The sequence below is a fragment of the Leguminivora glycinivorella genome, chromosome Z, assembly GCF_023078275.1.
Source record: "Leguminivora glycinivorella isolate SPB_JAAS2020 chromosome Z, LegGlyc_1.1, whole genome shotgun sequence".
NCBI lineage: Eukaryota > Metazoa > Arthropoda > Insecta > Lepidoptera > Tortricidae > Leguminivora > Leguminivora glycinivorella.
This window is the reverse complement of record NC_062998.1, coordinates 415,148-437,988: the sequence shown is the minus strand read 5'-3', so window position 1 is coordinate 437,988 and position 22,841 is coordinate 415,148. Positions and strand designations below refer to the sequence as shown.

The 22,841-nt window shown below is 36.8% G+C and overlaps 1 protein-coding gene across 1 annotated transcript in view; it reads left to right on the top strand.

Annotated features, from left to right (window-relative positions):
• The window catches only part of LOC125240763, a 143,677-nt gene extending 132,584 nt beyond the window's left edge, over positions 1-11,093 (top strand). The window contains exon 7 of the mRNA XM_048148827.1: positions 10,567-11,093. Coding sequence (XP_048004784.1) covers positions 10,567-10,995 — 429 coding nt within the window. The 3' untranslated portion in view covers positions 10,996-11,093. The remainder of the gene's footprint in view (positions 1-10,566) is intronic.
• The last annotated feature ends 11,748 nt before the right edge of the window (positions 11,094-22,841 follow it).

Below are 22,841 nucleotides of genomic sequence, written 5' to 3'. Positions count from 1 at the left end.
AAAAGGCCCAAATTTCTGGCTTCATAAACTTGTTCTATGGACTCTCCCAACAGTGTGACATTTATAGAAGGTGTGATATGAGCCAACTGGTGTTTGCTTCCGAAGACTAGATACTTGGTCTTGTTTGGATTTAGTATCAGGCAGTTATCTGAAGCCCAAGAAGCTATGTTACTGAGGTCAGTATTGAGTTTGACTATAGCATGATCGATATCAGATGGCTTGCACGAGATATATACTTGGAAATCATCTGCATAAATGTGGTACTTCCAGTGAGTGATGCATGAACCAATGTCGGCAGAGTACAAAAAAAATAGAATTGGTCCGAGGATCGAGCCCTGGGGGACGCCCCTGGTTAAATTAATCATATCCATCATAAAACATATCCATCTCCTCAAATATGCATTACAATGTATGGCGCCGGCGGCCGCATAATGCATAGGTACATAACGAGGGTTTACTGAAATAATACGATAAGTTGTGCAAACTGGTTTTTGAAATTCGAACTATGTGCAATTTCCACAATGTTGTTATTTCAAGGACAAACGGACGTAGTTACGCAATAACGTTCCAATCTATCTGAAATTGTCATTGAAATTAAAGACTTTTGTTTTTCATACAAGGTCTAAAACTTAATGACAATTTCATGTGGATTGGAACGTTATCGCGTAACTACGTCCAATTTAACTATCTCGATTTATCGATTTTCACCAGTAAACCCTCAATATAACACCGAACCAATCTTGTCTCTTTCGATTCATTTAAGGCCATCGTATGCAAATTTTAAAACACTGGAAGAGATCCCTTAAAGGGATAAGTTCGCCTTTGTACTTGTAATAAGCTTTTTTCTTGTGTGTTGTATTATTTTCTGGTACAATAAAGTGTTTTACTACTACTACTACTACTACTTAAAACATTAAACTGACGCAAAATATTTTTAGTACTAAAATCAAGCAAAATTGGTTGTAGTTCAAATTCAGTGAAGTATAACATAATAATATTAATATCCTCAAATAATGCATCAGAATCTGTGGCGACGCGGCGGAAGTAATTGAAACCGACAACGGCTTCTTGAAAATTTGGTCTTTTTCAAAATGTTCATTCATTCATTCAAAATTTTATACTAATTTACTACGGGTGTTGAAAACTTAAAATAAATATATTGGAAGACACCTTACTCAGAACGAACCTATTAGCCTCAAAGTCCTCAAACGAAGAATAGCTTGTAGATACTATGAGTGCCAGCGAGGCAGCGACGTTGTACGTACCTACTTTAAATGTTGGTATACTTAGCTAATATAATATACGGCCGGTCTGGCTCAGTCGGTAGTGTAGTGACCCTGCCTGCTAAGCCACGGTCCTGGGTTCGAATCCCAGTAAGGGTATTTATTTGTGTGATGAGCACAGATATTTGTTCCTGAGTCATGGGTGTTTTCTATGTATGTAAGTACGTATTTATCTATTTAATTATGTATATCGTCGCTTAGCACCCATAGTACAAGCTTTGTTTAGTTTGGGGCTAAGTTGATCTGTGTAACGTGTCGTCCAATATTTATTTATTTATTTATATGTACTCTTTTTTGTAGTCCGTTCTCTATTGGGAAAAGGTATGAATTTTTGAGTACAGCATTGGCGTTTAGTATGGGTATTATACACGTCCTCCTGAGTCAAATAGGAACGGTAGCCACTTTGAACTCCGTGTCCGAAGGGGGGGGGGGGGGGGGTCAAAGTATGGAGCTCCCGGTTCTCAGAAAAAAAATTGTGGCCGATTAGTTAGAACTTTTAGGTTAATTTTGGTGTCATTTTTATGTAACTAGATAATGCTCAATTTATTCCCAATGCTAGTTTTTTAGGGTTCCATAGCAAAATATAGCGCAATATTTAATATAATGATTTTTTAGTAGTCACGAAATGTAAACAAATCCTCATATTTCCATATTTTTGTACTAAACTTGTTTTTTAAAAAATACTGTTGAAAAGTGGCATTTTATGAGTAATCTAAAAACATTAACATTAAATATATAAAATTTATTATATTTGATAAAAAAAATTTTTTGAAAGTACTGCAACGATCGCCAGCGCAGCATAGGGGACGGTACATTTTTAGGGTTCCGTACCAAAAAGGTACAAAAGGAACCCTTATGGTGCGACTCTGTCCGTCTGTCACATTTCTAAATATCTCGAGAACTACTTATGGTATCAACTTGAAATTTGGAATAGTTATGAACATTGTTAACCTCTACAAAATTAAAGGATTATTTTTTTTTATTTATTAATATTAACTATACAAAATAGCCAATATGAAAGGGGGGCAAATTGTAAATGTCAAGAAACTAGCTCAAGTGGGGTATCGTTAGAAAGAGCTGAAATTGTACATATCAAAACTATTTTCTATATTTTTTTGTTGTGGAAAAAAACAGAATTATGAAGGGAAATGTAAAAAAAAAATACCGTTCCCCCCCTTATCTACGAAGTTTCCCAACATAAATTTATGAAATTTTCACCAAACATGGCTATTATAATGAATATTACAGAAAAAATAAAATCGTACACGTATCTTTAAAACTTTTTTTTTAATTTATAAAAAACCTTTCAGATTTACATTTTCAATTTCAACACCCTTGCGGGTGTTTATTGTACCTGTATTTTTTAACAAAATAACAATAAAATTGCCTGCTTTCAAATAGAGGTAAAATGGTTAAAATCGGTTCACGCAATAATCAGTTATTCCATAAAAATCATCTTCCATACTAGCTCGCGCACATTAGTTTACTCAATTTGCCGATAGATGTCGCTGTACGTTGAACACTCATTTCCTACATCGCGTTTTTTCTGATATAATGAGGTCGGTTCAGGAGCGTCCTTGCGACATGTCGTAAGTCGTAAACTATTGAAGTCGAATAGTCTTGATTTTATTTAGACGTTGTCTAACAATAAAATTGTATATTAAAACATTACTTGTTATGTGGGAAATTGATTCTTGAGGAATTTAGTCAAACCTGTAGAGTTCTATGAATAACATTTTGATGAGTCAACTATTGAAAGTTTGTACGGAACCCTCGGTGAGCGAGTCCGACTCGCACTTGACCGGTTTTTTATTTTTTTAATAATGATTATACTGCACCCCGAATGTTGCCCACGATGAAGAGGAAGCGATGTGTTAACTTAGGGTATATCGTACCTCCTCCATTCTTAATTTTATCAATATTTGTTAAGCCACTTGGGCGTGAAAAAGTAACAAAGTAACACAAGTATGCTCACCAAGTTTCGCCTTTATAATCATTATATATAATAAAACTAAGTCGATAAAAGTGTGCGTGCCGATAAAACTTAAAAAGGAGTCCCGGCACGATAAAGGGACTTAAATAGTGTGATAGCCCTTTATCCCCCCTCGAACAAGAAAGTTCCCGTTTTAACCTAAAGGGCGTGTTTTTAAAGATATAAGGGCTTCTTCAACCCTAAGTATAGTGGCGCCATCTGTTGTCGAGTAGTTGAACTTCATTCAGAACAACGATTATTTGGGTTACATTTCGAAAGGCGCGAAATTTAAAATTCCAATTTCAATAGTCTTAAATTACATTTGTTCTGTTATCGAGTATTTGAACTTATTAAAGGGACTTAAATAGTGTGATAGCCCTTTATCCCCACTCGAACAAGAAAGTTCCCGTTTTAACCTAAAGGGCGTGTTTTTAAAGATATAAGGGCTTCTTCAACCCTAAGTATAGTGGCGCCATCTGTTGTCGAGTAGTTGAACTTCATTGAAAGTATTCTACAGCAGCAGAACCTATTGTCACGGCAGACGATAATATCGAGAACATTCTAGAAGATATGAGAAGGAAAATATTCTAAAACTTTCTCGAATATTCTAGAGCCTAGCTCTCTGAATATACAGGGTGTCCCAAGACCATGGGACATGAAGGGAAAGTACCTAAAATATCACAGATAGGATATATTGCTGAAAGAAGACTTTATTTTATTTTTAAAACTTGGTAAAACTGCATTCAAAAAAAAATTTTTTTTTTTTTTTTTTTTTTTTTTTAATGTATGGACAAATTTTAAGGCTAAGGAGTCTGCCATGTAAAATGTTAAAATTCATGGTCTTCCTTTTATCTCCGACACTATGTTATTTAGAGAAAGATAATCTTTATGATGAAGCCTATCGATCGGTATGACAAAATTACAGGATGTTTTTTTTTTCTCGTGTAGCGGGTTTGATTCCCGGTTTAACCATGTAATTATTTAAAAATCTATGAATGGAGTTTTACTTAGTTTTAAAAATAAAATAAAGTCTTCTTGTAGCAAAATACCCTGTCTACGATATTTAAGGTACTTTCCGTTCATGTCCCATAGTCTTGGGACACCCTGTATAAGAGCCCGGTGTCGCCCGCCAGAGTCAGTTCGATTTGAACAGTGAAACAAGCGATTTCGAAACGAGAAGGAAAGAAGTTATCTGTGAGCCTTTATTTTGAAGTATCACGTGTGAGTATTTTTAATAGTGTGTATAATAATTTTCCATTTTGAAGCGAAGAAGAAAAAAGTTGTCTGTGAGCCTTTACTGTGAAATATCAAATGTGAGTATTTTAATAGTGTGTTTAATTAATTCTAATAGATTTCTTTTAATTGTAATTTCCTTAAATAAAATTTTTGCTTTGTCTCAACGTACCCCACGTTTACGTAACAATATATTTGTCTATAAAATGTATGTTTAATTTTATTTTACAGAATACAATGCCTAGACGTAAAAGAGGAGGAGATCTTGCCAGTTCTGCAGCAAAACGGCGGAAACAAAAAGAATATCGAAGAAATGAAACGGAAGAAGAGCGCGAAGCTTCCCTACTGAATTTCTAAACTCTTTACAAGTACCAGGAATGCCATTACACTGCCTTCGTCTGAAAGTTGGATCTCCAATCATACTACTCAGAAATCTAAACTCCCCAAAACTATGTAATGGAACGAGGATGATCGTAAAACAGTTATCGAATAATATCATTGAAGCTGAACTTATTTCTGGAAAGTGCAAAGGACACACAGTATTTATACCTAGAATACCACTGATCTCTTCTGAATTGCCATTTCAATTTAAAAGATTGCAGTTTCCAATTAAATTAGCCTTCAGTTTCACGATTAACAAAGCGCAAGGGCAAACTTTAAAATATTGTGGCATCAACCTCAAAGAATCCTGCTTTTCACACGGTCAACTATATGTAGCTTGCTCAAGAGTAGGAAATTCGAAAAATTTATATACATATACCCCGGATAATAAAATAAAAAATGTTGTTTATAAACAAGTAGTGTAAATGATGAGAAAATGTTTTCAATACATTTTTTTACCGTTTACGTCATAGTTTATTTTTTTATTTAAACTACCACGTAATCTCATATCAACTCCCGAGCGAAGCCGGGTATCATAGCTAGTATTATATAATATTAACTGTGACTTTGAATCCTCTTCAATTTAAAAACGTGTGATAGGCTAGTAGACATTCCTACACGTTGATCACGTAGACAACGTAGTAGTGATTGAATACAGATAAACCACCTCTCCATACGATAAGGGATTGCCTCTCAGCACGTAGGTTAACTGTATATAAACTACAAGCACAATGTATCTGGTCTTGACTGAGGAGTGTTAGGAGATAGGTTGAAGACATTACATCACCAGAACTAACTAGTGTTTCCATCAACCAACTCCCAGGCTCTCAGCCTATTTCATGGCGACCGTGGCTTTGTGACACCGACCGGGACGTAGCTCTCTACGCGCTGCTGCTTTGAGCACTTGGAAGCATGGACGACGAGGACGCAGAGGATGATGCGGACAGCTGGATGTGTCGAGCACCAACGACGGGTAGTTTTTGGTGAAAATGGACTACCAAGTTATTCTCCGTGTACCAACCAGTGCTTTTATCACGGCGAGATTGGTTATGGCTGGAGCGTACCGAAGATGACTGCGGGATTTGGCGATGGATTGGTGTTGGCACCAGCCAGGCACCAGCCAGGCACCAGGCAGGCACCAGGCAGGCGGCTCGGCGAGTACAGCACGTAGAGCGCGAGCGGCCAAATAGGTGAAGTTTTTTAACGTATTGTATATTTTTTGAGTGTTTAGTAGGGATAGTTAGGATTTTTATGATTTTGTCTGTTGTATTTTATAATTTAATTTTTTTTTTATTGGTTTATAGTTTGTCTGTTTTATTTTCGGTTGTTAATTTAATTTTATTGGTCTTGTTGATAGATATATTAAGTTAAACGATATTATCGTTCTATAGGCAAATTATTATTATGTATTCATTTGTGCATGCTCAAACTACCATCAATGTGTGAGTCAGCAAGGTCGAGGACTGATGTAGTTCGAGTAAGCAATAAAAATGGATGCATATTTTCTAGGTCAGACGTAGCGATGAAAAAAGCCGGAAAATTCCCGGTTTTTTCCATTTCACTTGTTTTTTTCAGAAATTTATAGAAAGAAACCGCGAAACTTTCGGCTCGTATTTTTCGGAAAAAAACGATTTAAACCGAAAAAAACGAATTGAAAAAAAAACGTATGTAGATTTCAATTTAAAAATTTCGAGTAAAAAGTATGTACTTAACTTTTTAAAGGTTTTGAAACCTTTACACATTGCTTTTTACTACTGACGGGTACTTTGACATTGTCATTAGCAATCACAAATAAGTGCTATACTTATCTAGATATTTTATCATATCTTAAACCTAAATATAGACTGATATATTTGTAGTGGGATTGGTATTGTTAACAATTATTATTGTTTTCTATTTGGTAAAAATGCCGCGTCCAAAGAGCGGTGTTTGGGAACATTGGGAAACTATGGAGAGGGATAACAAAAAAATCTCCAAATGTGTATTTTGCTCAAAAGAGTATGTGTTTCCTAATGCTACGCGGCTAACGGAGCATTTAATTACCTGTGTTAAGTGCCCATATGACATCAAAACTGCATTTAAGAAGAAACAGTTACGTAAAAAAATGCCCCATACCTTACACCTACTCGTATTGGGGAAGATTCGCGATTACAAGAAAGAAACAATATTAATAGCTACCAAACGGAGTCTCAGTCGCATTCAACTTCAATACCTTTACAAGACTTAACAAATGAACTACATGCGAGTATTGCTGATTCTAACATTTCCAACTTACATGAAGAAATCGATGCAGCCTTGGCCCGTGCTGCATATGCGACGGGAATGCCCCTTTGCAGTTTCGAAAATAAGTATTGGCAAAACGCTCTAAAATTATTGAAATTGGATTATAAGTCACCAACAAAATATGAAATGAGCAATGCTTTATTAGATGCAGAATACTATCGAATTAAAAATGATATGGAAAAAAGACTGAAAGAGGCATCATCGCTATGTTTAGTTACTGACGGATGGTCAAATGTTCGAGGCAAAGGTGTCATAAATTTCATTATTACCACACCTGAACCAATTTTTTGGAGCAGCATCTACCCTGGCACACAGCGAGAGACTGGTGAATATATAACTGAGCAAGCAAAAAAAGTGCTAGCAGAAATTGGTTCGGACAAGTTTGTTGCTATGGTTACTGATAATGCGAGTAACATGCGTGCAGCATGGCGACAGATTCAAGCTGAGATTAATCACATCGATTGCATTGGGTGTGCGGCTCACGGCTTAAATTTATTATTTACTGACATACTGACTGTTTTCAATTATTTTTCGAGCAATGCAAAAAGATAGTAAAGCACATTAACAGGAGACATGTGTGCTTGGCAGTGTTTGAAGAAATACAAAAAGAAAAGTATGGAGGTCAATTTACTACTTTAAAATTACCGAGTAAAACGAGATGGGCTGGTGCAATTCAGACTTTCAAATCCCTGTCAGACAATCGAGAGGCTTTGGAGTCACTGGCCATTACTTAACAGGGTGCTCATGTCGACCACAGCATTAAAGTAATCATTTTATCAGATTCCTTATGGTCAACATTAATGGTCATGGAAGCAATTTTGTCGCCAATATCCATTGCGATAGCAAACATTGAATCCAACAAAGCACACATATCGGAAGTTCCGGCTGCATTCCTGACAATAAAAAAACAAATTTCCAGTTTAGATTTTCCGGACGATTGCACCGAAATCGCAAATAGCATGGCCACTATATTAACACATATCGAAAACCGCAAACAATTTTGTATGCAGCCGGTGCACTTAGCTACATACATGCTAGACCCCAGGTTTCATAAAGCTGTGTTCGACGGATATCAAACGTTATCAGATGATGAGTTTCTAAAAATGACACAATATATAACAAAATTGGCAGATAATTTAAACATAAGCACATGTGATTTGATGGCTGAATTCGCCGAGTATCAGGCAAAAGAAGGTTTTTGGGCAAATGAAGTTATTTGGCGGCCTGTCATGAACATAACCCCACTGAGTTGGTGGAAAGGGTTATGTTCTACCAAACTGCTGTCAAATATTGCGGTTAGATTGCTCAGTATTCCTCCATCGTCCGCCGCAGCTGAGAGAAATTGGTCATTGTTTGGACGGACACATACCAAGGACAGAAATCGGCTATTGCCAGAGCGTCTTAATAAATTAATCTTTATTCGGGCGAACTTGCATTTACAAACGGACTATACCAACCACATGGAAGAAGAAATAACTGAAGTATGTGATGAGAGTGACAGTGATTTGAGTGACTAAATAAATACTTATTTTAATAATGTGCTCGTTTTTTTCCTAAAAAACCCGAAAAAAACCAAAATTTCATAAACTTCTGAAAAAAACATTTGATTTTTTCCGGTTTTTTCAAAAAACCGAAACATGTCGAACGCTATATCGACTTAATACGTGAGTAACCCGCTTAAAATATTTTTAAATAAGCTTCGATTTCTTATCGGATTCACGAGGAATTGAGGAAACTCCTCAAACCTAGACAGTATACGTATATTGATTTTTTTTTTGCCATCACATAATTAAAGCATTAAAAGCAGTTTAAAAAAATACCTACACATTTCTACATAATCCAACATTCGCAAGTAAAAGTGTAAGCACCAGAACCCCAAAGGCGGCGGTTTTTTTTTTCTTAATAGTACATTACTACAGAGGCCGGGACAAATACCTCAGACCTATCCGTCTATATGTCTTCGGCCGGCAACCCCATTTCCCGCCGAGGTATGTATAGTGCTCTTCTCAAACATGGTATGAAATAAATAAAGTCTACTGAAAATAGTAACTTTGGATGGCTGTATCTCCTAAACGGTGCGTCGTAGCGCAAAAATAATCGAATTTTCGTTCCCCTTTAATGCCCCGTATACGCCTATAAAAAAAACAAAAAGTAAAAAAAAAATTAAAAAAAAACGAAAAAAAATTTTTTTGTATGAAAACGCACCCAAAATCAAATATTGTCTAGGGCCCGTACCAGTTGCAGTCGGCACGTCTATAAAGCCCCTTATAGTTTTTTTTTTAATTGGCTAAATACCTGGATGTTATGTCACAATTATCTGTGTTTGGAAATTAAATTAACAAAAAATAAAACCGCCTTCAAAAAAAGCGTGTTACAAAACACGGAGAAACTAAAAAGCCAAAAATAATAAACCTTCGAATTCAGATTTCTTATCGGATTGCAATAATCTAAACATCCAAATTATAAACAAATCAATTATTTTTGTAGTCGGTACCAGACCTGTTCGTCGCCTTGCTATTTCCTGTTTGCCCCACCCAACCATACGCAGGCTGGCCCCGACTCCAAAAATAATTGATTTGTTTATAATTTGGATGTTTAGATTATTGCAATCCGATAAGAAATCTGAATTCGAAGGTTTATTATTTTTGGCTTTTTAGTTTCTCCGTGTTTTGTAACACGCTTTTTTTGAAGGCGGTTTTATTTTTTGTTAAAAAGTTAATTTATTTGTTGATTTTTAGTGGTTCCTAGTGATATTATATGTATCAGTCCGAATATGTGTATAGTAGTGAAAGAATTATCCTTTAACTCCTAACCGTTGAGGAGTTGACCTTCCATCATCAGCTCAGCCACATAAAATTATTACCATCAGGCGTGAATACTGGTGTACCTTTGAAAAATACACTAAGAACATTACATGTGCCTATAACATTTGAAGAGTTCCCTCGATTTCTCCAAGATCCCATCATCAGACCCCGACTTGGTGCCAATGGGACCATCTCGGAGTTATACCCGTTCGATCAAAAAAAAAATTTTGAAAATCGGTCCACGATCCTCGGAGATATCGAGTAACATACATACAAAAAAAAAAAAAAATTCAGTCGAATTGAGAACCTCCTCCTTTTTTGAAGTCGGTTAAAAAGAAGACTTTGCCGGCCTTGGCCTGCAAGGTTTGTATGAAATTCCATTATCTATCAATCGTCCTAGCCGCACCTGCAACGTCATACTTCGCTGCCAATTATAAGGCACATAACATCAATATTTCATACCATGTTTGAGAAAAAATTATATCATATCGTACGATTATAACAAAACGTATCTCAAATGAAAGGTATTGCTTTGTGTAACTATTGTTGCTTTCATATTTGCTTGCATATTTTATTGTTTCAAAAATGCTTTCATATTTTATTGTTTCAGGAAAAGTCACCCGAAAACCATAGCTTGTACATGATAGATGATATGTTCGGGAGTAACTCAATGTGCAATCAGATTCTGCCTGCTCAAAAGGGCTCGCAGGATTACTGGGCCGCGTGCGTGCACTCCTGCCAGCCGCACCAGCACTCCAGCAAGCGCCCGCCCTGCCTCCGGTATCTGCTGGGGCTGGGCCACGCGGTGCTCGACGACAAGAACGAACTGGTCGGCATCGTCACGTGGTCGTGCGGGAACGAGCCCGCCGCGCTGGCTAGGAGAGGCGGCCTGCCGCTGCCGCTGGGCGTCGCCGTGCCCGACGACCGCTACCAGCAGAACATGCTGTGTGCAGAGGCGTTGGCTAAAGATGGAAGAGCTGATGTCAATTATTATGCTGGATATTTACAATCAGTTTGTCCATTTAGTACGAGTTCTTAACCAGATCTATAGTCCCGTCTGGCAGAAAGCATGAAACTTGAAAACCGTAAAAGCTACAATAATAACGTCTAATAAAAGTATATTCTCTATAAAATTCTCTACAATATTGTCTTTGGAAGTATGTATATACTTGGTAGATATTCCACGAATCCGCACTAAGCGCTTTGCTTCTTCTTTTCTTATGCGAACTGCCAAGGAGTGGAATTCCTTGCCGGCGGCTATATTTCCGAGCTCGTATAACTCGGCAACCTTCAAATCAAGAGTGAACAGGCATCTTCTGGGCGAGCTCACTCCATCATAGGCCACGTCTTTGCCTTTGGCTATTCTGTGGCCAAGAGTAAGCCCATTTATAATTTAAAAAAATATATATACAGGGTGGAAAAATCGAATGCCACATGGATGGCAACTTACCTTAAATATTGTAAATAGGTGTGTGTGTGGATTGAGTGAGCACCTTCCGAAAATAAAAATAAAAATATGCTGATCATTTAGTAAAAGTTCTAAAACAATTGTAAAACGAATCTCTAAATTTGTAAAAAGATAAATCAAAAGATACAGCCATTAACATGTGCTCACTCAGTTCTCACAAACTACCAACGAAAACAGTGAATATATTCATTTAACATATAATATTTATATACTAACATTTAGTAAAAAATAGGCCAACCTACCTTTATAAATATTAGATCACCTAGTTACGTATTTAATTTTTTATAAATAGTTTCTTATGCTCACTCAATCCTCACACTTTTGAAAAGCCGAATTTTGATGAAAAACATAAGATTTAGACCGCTATTACATGTGTATAGTTTAGTAAAAGTGAAATGGGAATTTGTAAAATACAAAACGAACCACTAACGTGTCAGGTTTTTTTATAATAAATTTTTGTAAGTGCTCACTCAGTCCACACGTTTTGAGAAAGTTAAAAATGTAAATATCTTACGATTTGTAGCACCTAAGACACTCGAAAGTACTTCAACATTTAGTAAAAATTTTTACTAAATATCCACCATCTAATATTTTAAATTCGTTGTCTGGTTTTAAAGATATTCAGACATAACTTTTCTCATACAAATGTATCAAGTAGGGTGACCACACTATGTCGGCTCCTGATTTTCCCCACCTTCCCATTGTCATATTGAGATTGGGGAGTTTCGTTCAATTTTGATAATAGTTTATATTAAACTAATACCATATTAATTCTCCATCTGCAAACTGTTTTTGGGTAATTCTTAAAATAGTGGCATCGTACCCTGCCATCACGTTTTTGAATAGAAAGTATGCGAAATATATAATTTTCACATATAATTAAAATTTTCATAAGTAGGCATTAACGTGACACATCGAGGCCAAAACATATTTTTTCTATAAATATACCTACAGTACCGGTCAAAAATTTAAGTTCACTCCTTGTTTTCAGTACAATTGACTGCTTTAGAGAGATAGTTTTTTGTAGTTCAGACGTCAAAATTTGTTTCGTAAACAATTTATATTTATTTAACATCTGTTTCCCTCAAATCTTATAGGCTAAATAATTATTTGGCCTATATTATCTGGCTAAAACTGTGTTTCGTGTAAAAATGTGTCTCAATTAGTGGCAAAGGCAAGGCCATAAATATAACTAGCATTTTGCCGTCATGTTTATTAGATTTTAGTGAAAGAAAGGTACGTGAATTGTGTCTAACTAGTAAAACAAATCTCCACAAAACAATAAATATAAGTTGAAAACATATTTCGACTACCAAACCGAAGATAATTATCGTACAAAAGTACTCATTTGTACCGAAATCAAAGGGTGAACTCAAACTTTTGACCGGTACTGTAATATATAAATACTTATATACTTAGAAAACATCCATGACTCAGGAACAAATATCTGTGCTCATCACACAAATAAATGCCCTTACCGGGATTCGAACCCGGGACCGCGGCGTAGCAGGCAGGGTCACTACCGACTGCGCCAGACCGGTCGTCAACGTGTTTCCGGTATCACTCAAAACCTCAGACACCCCAACTGATTTTTATTTTTTTAAACTCATCTAGAGTATTCATCTTTTAATCTGATGGTTACTTTTTTTTAAATTGAATTTTTAGATTTCTGTACAGCTCTACTTGACTTTTAGCTCTACACTCAATAAAATAATTGCTAACTACCATCATACACCATAAAACTATTTATTTGTGTACTTTACTGCAACGACATAAGGTTTACCAATAGACACTAAGATGTCATTGTAAAACACTTTAAAGCTTTGTCACAGAAAACTTCAAATTGGACAGGTAATCGCAGTATTCAAATTTAAGCCCAATATTCAGAATGACAAGGTTGTAATTAAGGTACGAGTTCAATTTGTTATGACTTATGATAAACATTAAGATTAAACTGACAAACAACGTCAAACTCGTAGTGGAAAAAATTATCGCCCAAGTAACCAGCCAGTATTAATACCCCTAAATACTGAAAAAGGTAAACAACCTCTAGCAATGCGATATACACAATGTTGTATTACGAATACAATAGAATAGGCACGTAAAAAATAACTAATCATACTAATTTAAATAAAAATATTACCCCCATCAAGATAAAGCTCAATCGATTCTACTCTCGATTCTGAACAAACGGTTTTCAGGTTTTTAGTGTTAAGTGAAACACGGTGTATTAATCGCTAATAGAAACGCCAGCAAGGGCCAGTTGGATCAACAACATTTGACAGGCACATCATCGTCACGCAGCAGATGTCTATGGAACTTCCCATACAATAAAAAAATTACGAACGCTTTAACCGTGACAGACAGTTTGATGCAACCGGCCCTAAGTATTAATGAATGGGTATTGAATTGACAATATTGTCAAGCCGTCTCTGTAGGTACGTTGAGCGTTCGATCTCACTCGCGCTGCCGCCGCTATAGATAGTAATGCAATATTTGAAGATATAGGTATGTTTAGTGTGAAGAAAACATTTTCTGTATTAAGTTATTAACAACAACGGAAAAAACTTGTGTCCTGAACTAGCCAAAATTGAGTAACACTTACCAATGTAGGTTCTTCGTAAACTGCTACGTACTCGTACCTATATACTTACCACGTACCACCTGAAACGAACAGAATGATTGTCATTAGATTTTATGTTCATAACTTAATGGAAACATTTTTATATTACTTATTGGGAATTCTTACGCAGACTATAAGTTCAAAAAGACTTGTGTTTTGTGTACCTACTTAGAGAAAATACAAATATTTAAAGATCATCGTCCTCCTTGCGTTATCCCGGCATTTGCCACGGCTCATGGGAGCCTAGGGTCCGGTTTGACAACTAATCCCAAGATTTGGCGTAGGCACTAGTTTTTACGAAAGCGACTGCCATCTGACCTTCCAACCCGAAGGGTAACTAGGCCTTATTGGAATTAGTCCGGTTTCCTCACGATGTTTTCCTTCACCGAAAAGCGACTGGCAAATATCAAATGACATTTCGCACATAAAATCAGAAAAACTCATTGGTACGAGCCGGGGTTCGAACCCGCGACCTCCGGATCGAAAGTCGCACGCTCTTACCGCTAGGCCACCAGCGCTTTGTATTTAAAGATATATACAAAGATTTAAAGACACAGAAAACTTTCACATGACCTAAGGGCAAATCACAAATCAATGTCCTTACCGGGAATCGAACCCAGGAGTCCCAGGGCCATCGGCTTAGCAGGCTTGCTTACTATCTACACCCTGTTTTTTTTTAATTCCGTTAACTTTAAGTAAATATTGTTTAGTTCAAATACAATCAATTTCTCTAAGGAACTTAACTCTTACGGTTATCGAATTATTAAAAAAGAAATACTGAACACGTGTGTGGCATCCCTTGCCACTTCCTAACGTTATTTGTTTTGACATGTGCCGTCAAACACTTGTCAATGACTTTAATGTTATGATTAAGGTCCTCTCACACTAATTAATCCATTTATTATGTATGGAAATAATATATAGGATGGTTCCTGATGCTGAACCTAACTGCTTTTCGAATTTACGGACAACAATAAAAAAACACGGTATAGGTACATACGTTTTCCTGTGATGCCTCAAGTGGAGGGGTTGTTCTGTTCTGTCCGTCCAGCAGGAAAAATAACAGAGCACCTTCCAGGGTCGTAGAACAGGTGATATATATAATGTTCACATCCTGTGAAAAAAAATCATTGTAAGTAAGTACCTGTGCTCACAAGTGTACTGTACACCTCGGACACTGGCGATCAAATATATGAAAGAGGCGCGTTCCCAGCACACAGTCTAAGCTCGTGTAGGCGAACGCGTACTACGCTTATATGAGTGAAATATGACAGGTCGTCTATTCGCGTTTTTGACAGGCGGTAACTGTGAGGCAACCGAGAGGGGGTGGGCGGCACTTACGATAGTACTCTTGTACGTGATCTATAATGTTAGGTGTCAACATTACGTCAATTGATGTTCTATGTTTTGCCTTATCAAAATCTACGTGTCGTCTTGACGCAAAAGACGATGGAATTTTCCATTGAGGTATATGTACTACGTACTAGAGGCGACGTTGCTAAGAGAATTTTTACACAACGCACTGCGGTCCACTGGACCGCAACGTTGTCAGTCCTTACCGGGTCCTTGCGGTGCAGTGACGTGCCGTGATGCATTTACTTTCCACGTGAATAATGCCTTCTTGTGTGTTTAAAAATTGTACTAATCACTCAAGGAAATCAAATAAAAGCCAAGGTGTGACATTTCATCGGTAAATTAAACAAAAAACTCGTCTATAATATTTTAAGATTGAATATTCTACAAACTCGCGAGCGGGCGCGACACTGCCGCCATTTTGGTGACGCAATCATAGACTATAAAAAGTTAACCGCGCAGATGTGCCATTTACACTGTTCCTACTACATATGTAATGTGTTTCATCTCTAATAGAGTTGCGAAATATAAATATTTCTATTTGGAAAATTAATAAGTAACTACTTACTATTTCATTAATTATGTTACTAAAATATTTAAAAAAAATATTTTTTTAATATATATATTTACTTATAGTTAATAGTTTTTGAGTAAAATTGTATTTTTAGCACGCTCACTTTTTGCAGTTTTCTTCGGCCTGGTCATGAAAAAATGGAACAATTTATACGCTTTGTCCAAAAAAATCGTGCTGAGGAAACTTGGTTACCAACTGACCACACATATATATGTTCATTGTGTATTTTAAAGAAGAAGATAAATACAGCACATTTATTTTGTATTAATTTGTATTGTTTAAGTTGTAAATAAATAAATAAGTTTGACTAGAATATCCGTATTTAACTATAACGTAAAATTCCCGTTAGGCAGAATATAATAATGTGTCACATCTGGTGGTAGACCTACTCTACGCGTAAATAACCGCTCCCCGCACCCCGCGCATTTGTCAGCATGTGCAGTGTTTTTGCTTGGCAACGTCGCCTCTAGTACGTAGTACATATACCTCAATGGAATTTTCAAATGAATTTCTTGGGTTTATCTTGTACCGACATTAAACTGTAGGTAAACTAGTATAACTAGATATTGTATGAAGTAAAATCAGAAAAATCAGTAGAACAAGGAGCCAAACGACAGTGATTATTTCCCCAATAATTGTTTAAATAATAAATAGATATTGTATTATATTTGATAAAGAAGATTGTATGGACGCTAGCACACTAACCCTACATGAAAAGTGAACATTTCTTCTCTCAAAAGTGAAGAAAGACCGGTTTTTAACCCTTCATTTAAGAAAACAAAAATATCCAGAGCTTTCAACATTTCGACAAAACCCCCGTGACAATCGAAAATATGAATGATTTTACCATACTCACACGGACATTGTCATCAATCACGTAAAATTTTCACTGTTTCACTTCACTTAAACATTATACACTATCACAATAAAATACTTTACTAATTAACTAAAACTACACATAAAAATTAGAAAAAGATGCGCTAAATAACCTTAAATATTAAGAAATTATTGACGGTTGGCGCCAGAAAACTGAGAAAAAATATATTCATAAAAACAGAAGACGCGCGCTGTCAACGTCATCCGTGGCGGCCGCCGGCCAGGCTGCCAGCACGCGCGCAGCCACGCAGCACGGAGGTTGGTAGCTCCGACGCTTATAGAAAAAAAAACTTTCGCATGTGTGCGTGACGTTCCATTTTTGAAATTTTGGCGCCTTCGCACGCTTTCACACTTTCAGTGATCACAGTAAATAAATAAACTCGATAGGTAGGGTGTGGAATTGTGGATAGTACCATGTAGGTACATACCAAATTCTAGGTATATGTATTTGACTGTTTTGTTTGGTGTAGAATTGTAGATTTATAGCATGAGCACAAAGAGGATGCCGTGTTTATGTTCAGTGGCCTTTCACATGTGATAGTGATTACACGGCTCACTCGATAGTAGGCCACGTTTTTTCCTTTGGCTAGTCGGTAGTCAAGAGTAAGCTCATTCATAATAAAAGAAGGCCGAAAGTCCACTATCATATGTTTCTCATAGAAATATGATTATAGTTCTGTATGCCTCCCTTTTTCTCCAATGTGAAGAAAAATCTAAATCGGTTCATCCGTTGGGGAGCTACGATGCCACAGACAGACACACACACACACACACACACACACACAGACAGACAGACATACACGTCAAACTTATAACACCCCGTCGTTTTTGCGTCGGGGGTTATAAAGGATGGCATGTTGTCTATGATCATATTTCTATGATATACAATACAATACAAATACTCTTTATTGCCCACCTTGATAAAATACAATAATACAAAAACAAGGAAGCAATACGAACAAAGGTAAACAACAGGCGGTCTTATCGCTAAATAGCGATAGAGCGAACTTGTTAAATATACACGGTCTGACATGACATGAGGAAATCGAAAAAATGTGAATTATTTGTGAGGCATTTTTGGTACATTTCCGCACTAGTTATAAAAGTAGAACATATCTCTCTAAAATGTCGTAAAATATACGTGCGAAAAGAAATCTCGTTTTTAATAACTCGGAATTTACTTAGGCGAAATCCATAACATTTTTTTGCGAAGTTTTAGTCTTAAAATGTGAAGGTATAGGCTGTTAAATATTATGATTCGGTTTCCTCATGTTATACGGTGTATAATTTGATTTATCTTATCGATTACAGATTTTTAGGGTTCCTCAAAGAGAAAAAACGGAAAATTTGGTGCACATAATATATTATATAAACCTGTGGCTCAAAGACGGACATGTAATTTAATCAAATGAAATTTATTCATAGAGGCCACTTTTGGGGGTGAAAGTGAAAATTAAAAATCAAAGTTTTTTAAAGTATACAGAGTGGGGCCTGTAACAAAGGCGAAGAATTGAACTGTAGGCTATTCTCCTTATACTGATCAACATTTGTTCAGTGACTTTTAAAAATTATGAAGTCTTTAAATTTTTAATTTTTCATACAAAATAAATATTAGCTTCAATGTACGCCATTATTGTTGTCATTGACGTTGTCTGTCACACTAGACTTAACAGAATTCGCAATACATTAGCTCTTAGAAAAAACTTTCAAGGGTGATAAAAATCAAAATACAAGTTATTTTTAAAAGTCGCCGAACAAATGTTGATCAGTATAAGGAGAATAGCCTAGAGTTCAATTCTTCGCCTTTGTTACAGGCCCCACTCTGTATTGTGTTACATATCAAATGAAAGAACATTTTATGAGGATCTCAAATATATATTTTTAATAGTTTTTATTTATTTTGGTAATTTAGGAGTAATTTAAGAAAACAGGCAAAAAATGAGTGAGTTTTTCGGAACTTAAAATTTGAATTAGAAAAAAATATTTAATTACCTACAGGCTTCGCATGGGGAGCAAAGCATTAAAATGTTTAAGTAACTAATCCTTAATACGATAGCACACGTCTTTGTAAACCAATTACGAGAGAATCACAATTTCGCCATAAACTGTTTCGAAACCTACATACAGTTTAAGTCATGCCTGACGAAACTGAAGTAAAATGATAAAAATAACTGCTTCTGACGAAGGAGGAAAATGACGAACTTGTTCTAATTTTATTTTGATCTGAAATAAACAACTGACGTAAGCGGAATCTGACGAATAGGGCGTAAGAGGTTCCCCGCATAGGTCATTCCTGACAAAACTGTACTAAAATTCTAAAAAAAACTGCTTCTGACGAAAGAGTAAACTGACGGATGTGCTCTAAATCGCTCGGTTTGGGGAGCGATTCCGATTAAGTGCGTTTTCACATTATCCGATCCGATATCGGACGAGCAATGAGAAAGTGATAAATAATTTGATGAAGGAGATGAGACTATTATTATTTGTAAAATCTCTAAGGGTAAGGGTATTTTTTTTTGTGTGTGCTTGATTTTTGACGATGCGTGTTGCGGTCTGCGGATAGTGTATGTTATGGTAATGTTTTATTTTGACGAAACCTCTATTTACTTACAGTAACTTTGTCGCCTAAAAGTATGGTTACTAGATACATTAAAAATGTTAGACTTATGTCATTTTGATGTTCGCCATCGCCATTCTCTAGGGTGTTAGTTTCCTATAATCAATTCATCCAACCGCATCGCTTCTATAAAACGTACATTTTTTCTCGTTTTCCCACATTTGTTTACTCGATACTGAAGTTACCGCATGCTGGCACTTGCGCCTCTCATACTCATTATTATACTGTTCAATCTTTAGTAACAGCGTAAGTGCGTTATGCTGTATGGTCCCTTTTTCATGACACAAAAATCAAGGGAGGATAATGTTGCGTACTTCCTGTGGAGGTCATAAATAAAAGGCCTCGCTGGATTGTATTTGCACAAACAGCAGGCCTAGCACATGATGGCCGCGGGAGTATGTCGCCGCGAGATAGACTACCTGTCCTTATGTCATTAATACAATTAGACAAAGACGTGTGATCTATCTCGCGGCGACATACTCCCGCGGCCATCATGTGCTAGGCCTACAGGCTTCCGTAAAAAAGAATCGACAATAATGTGAGACGTCCTCGGAGAGATCGCTACTCGGGCCCGGCGGTACTACGTACGACAAGCCAAACACACAAACGCTCGCGATAGTATCATTATCGCAGCGTAGCTATCTCTATCGCTCCCTATTGGCGCAATAGAGTCAGACTGCATGGATCGGATGGCGTCCAGCCTCGACGGTTGTCATTCCCGCGGATTTAAAATCCCCCACCCTATCCGAAGTTTACCAGTGACCAATTATGAAAAATTTACGAAACATTGGTTTAATACTAAATATTACAGAAAAAATAAGATTGCGCCTGGAAAAATAAGTTTGGAAACTTTTTTTGTTAAAATGGATACGAGATTTTACGTAAAAAAATCTCTATCAAATAAACCCTCTTGCGAAGAAATCGGTTAACATTATAAAGAATTATCCCTAAAAAAACAAACATACTATTCAGGTCGCGCCAATTATTTAGCGAATTCACCGAGAGATGGCGCTATACCTATACGCTTTTAGTAGTTACGTAACGTGTTGTAAGAAAGACCCCCTCCCACCCTGTAACGCATCGTAACGTTTTACGAGAAAAAATTGCGTTACGTAATACTTGAACGCTCTCTTAGTCGGGAGTGTTCTTAGCCGTGTTTCGTGAAAATCGGTCCACTATGTCGCGGTCGCGAGGTTTTACTTTTGTGGTTAGATTATTCACCTTAGCAAGTTTTCCCAGTGAAAACACTCACTCAACAAAAACATATTCCTAAAATCGTTCCTTTAGGCATTAATTGGGGCTTACCAGTTCGACGAGCAAGTGTACACAGCGTGGCTACAGAGGTTCTGAATTCGTTTCGGCAAAGATTCTAATATAATTAAATATTATAGGATATACTTATACATAGAAAACATTCATGACTCAAGAACAAAATATTCTGTGCTCATCACACAAATAAATGCCGTTAGGTACCGGGACTCGAACCCAGGACCGCGGCTTAGCAGCCAGGACCATATACTACGCGCTAGGTACAGAAAAATCACAGAAAGTTAAGAAAACTTTACTACAAAAACTTAATTATTAATTTTTCGCTTTGATCTACTGTCATATTAGTGAGTGTACATCCGTATTCTACACTCACTAATATGACAGTAGAACAACGTATGGTTTATATATGTATACATGTATGCCATTGTTACTTAAAACCACTAGATTCCATATACTTACTTACAATTAAGTATTACATTTTACAACACCATGTGTAACTGTCATAGTTTTCTCCGTTGTTGATTTGTAAATTTTTTAATATTAATATACATCATTCTCCTAGCGTTATCCCGGCAATTGGCACGGCTCATGAGAGCCTGGGGTCCGCTTTGACAACTAATCCCAAGATTTGGCGTAGGCACTAGTTTTTACGAAAGCGACTGCCATCTGACCTTCCAACCCGAAGGGTAAACTAGACCTAATACCTAATAACTAATACCTTTTAATATTAATATACATATAGGTAATTATTATAATTAGCACATCTAAGTTAATTAAGGAAACTGTAGGTCTTTAGCGCAGACAGTATCATTGTAGATATTTTTGTATATGACCGTTTGTTTCTTAAAATTAAATAAAAAATAAATAAAAATATAACCATACCATACACCGGACCAAACGGCCCAAACAACCAATTCCAATAGAAACGTTTAAAATAAACGGAGCTTAAACACCGAGACCGGCAGAATTATCCAAATGTAAGCACTTGGACGATCCATAGGCGTTTTGGTTCCATTTAATTGGTTTCGAGCTTTTCGAAATGACATAGCTGGAGGAGGGAGGAGGGGGGAGTGGGTTCATTTGGAAACTGTGACTCTAAACCTAGTTCAGACTCTAGTCTCTCACAAAAGATTATCAACGTCTTGTTTTACCTGCTTGTTAATTTTACTGTAACATTGCAATTCCTTTTTTTAGGCGCTGGTGGCCTAGCGGTAAGTACGTGCAACTTTCGTTCTGGAGGTCGCAGGTTGGAACCCCTGCTAGCACCAATGAATTTTTCGGAATTTATTTGCGAAATGTCATTTGATATTTGCCAGTCGCTTTTCGGTGAAGGAAAACATCGTGAGGAAACCGGACTAATTCAAATAGGGTCTAGTTTTACCTTTCGGGTTGGAAGGTCAGATGGTAGTCGCTTCCGGAGAAACTAAGTGCCTACGCCAAATCTTGGGATTAATTGTCAAAGCGAACCCCAGGCTCCCATGAGCCGTGGCAAATACCGGGATAACGCAAGGAGGGATGATGATTTCAATACCTTTTTTTTCCGTTTACAAGACCTTTTTGTTCACTCTCTGTTGATTCGGCGAAGATAGGTTTGGGGAGACCCTTAGTGGAAGTAAGTAAACACCGTTGTTTACCCTATGTTACATGTAGGTTCTTTTATTGTCGTCTTCGATCGTCCGCCGTCGCCAGTATTTCGGGTCCAGTCCTCATCGTCTTGCTAGTAAACATCCACGACAGAAACTTTCTAGTATTTAAATATGCTTGCAACGTAACGATAGATATCCATGTAATAACCTAACCACAAAATTAAAATTTTGAAAAAAACCTCGACCGCGACATAGTGGTCCGATTTTCATGAAACGAACTAAATTCAAATCGGTTCATCCGTTCGGGAGCTACGATGCCACAGATAGACACACACACAGACAGACAAACAGACAGACAGACAGATAGACACGTCAAACTTATAACACCCCGTCGTTTTTGCGTCGGGGGTTAAAAAGTTTGCGCCTTGTTTTTAGATGGCAGTTTCAGAATGAGCCACCGGCTGTTAAAAGGCCGCGATGCGCTAAAAACTGAGACAAAGCCGGCGAATCCAGATAAGC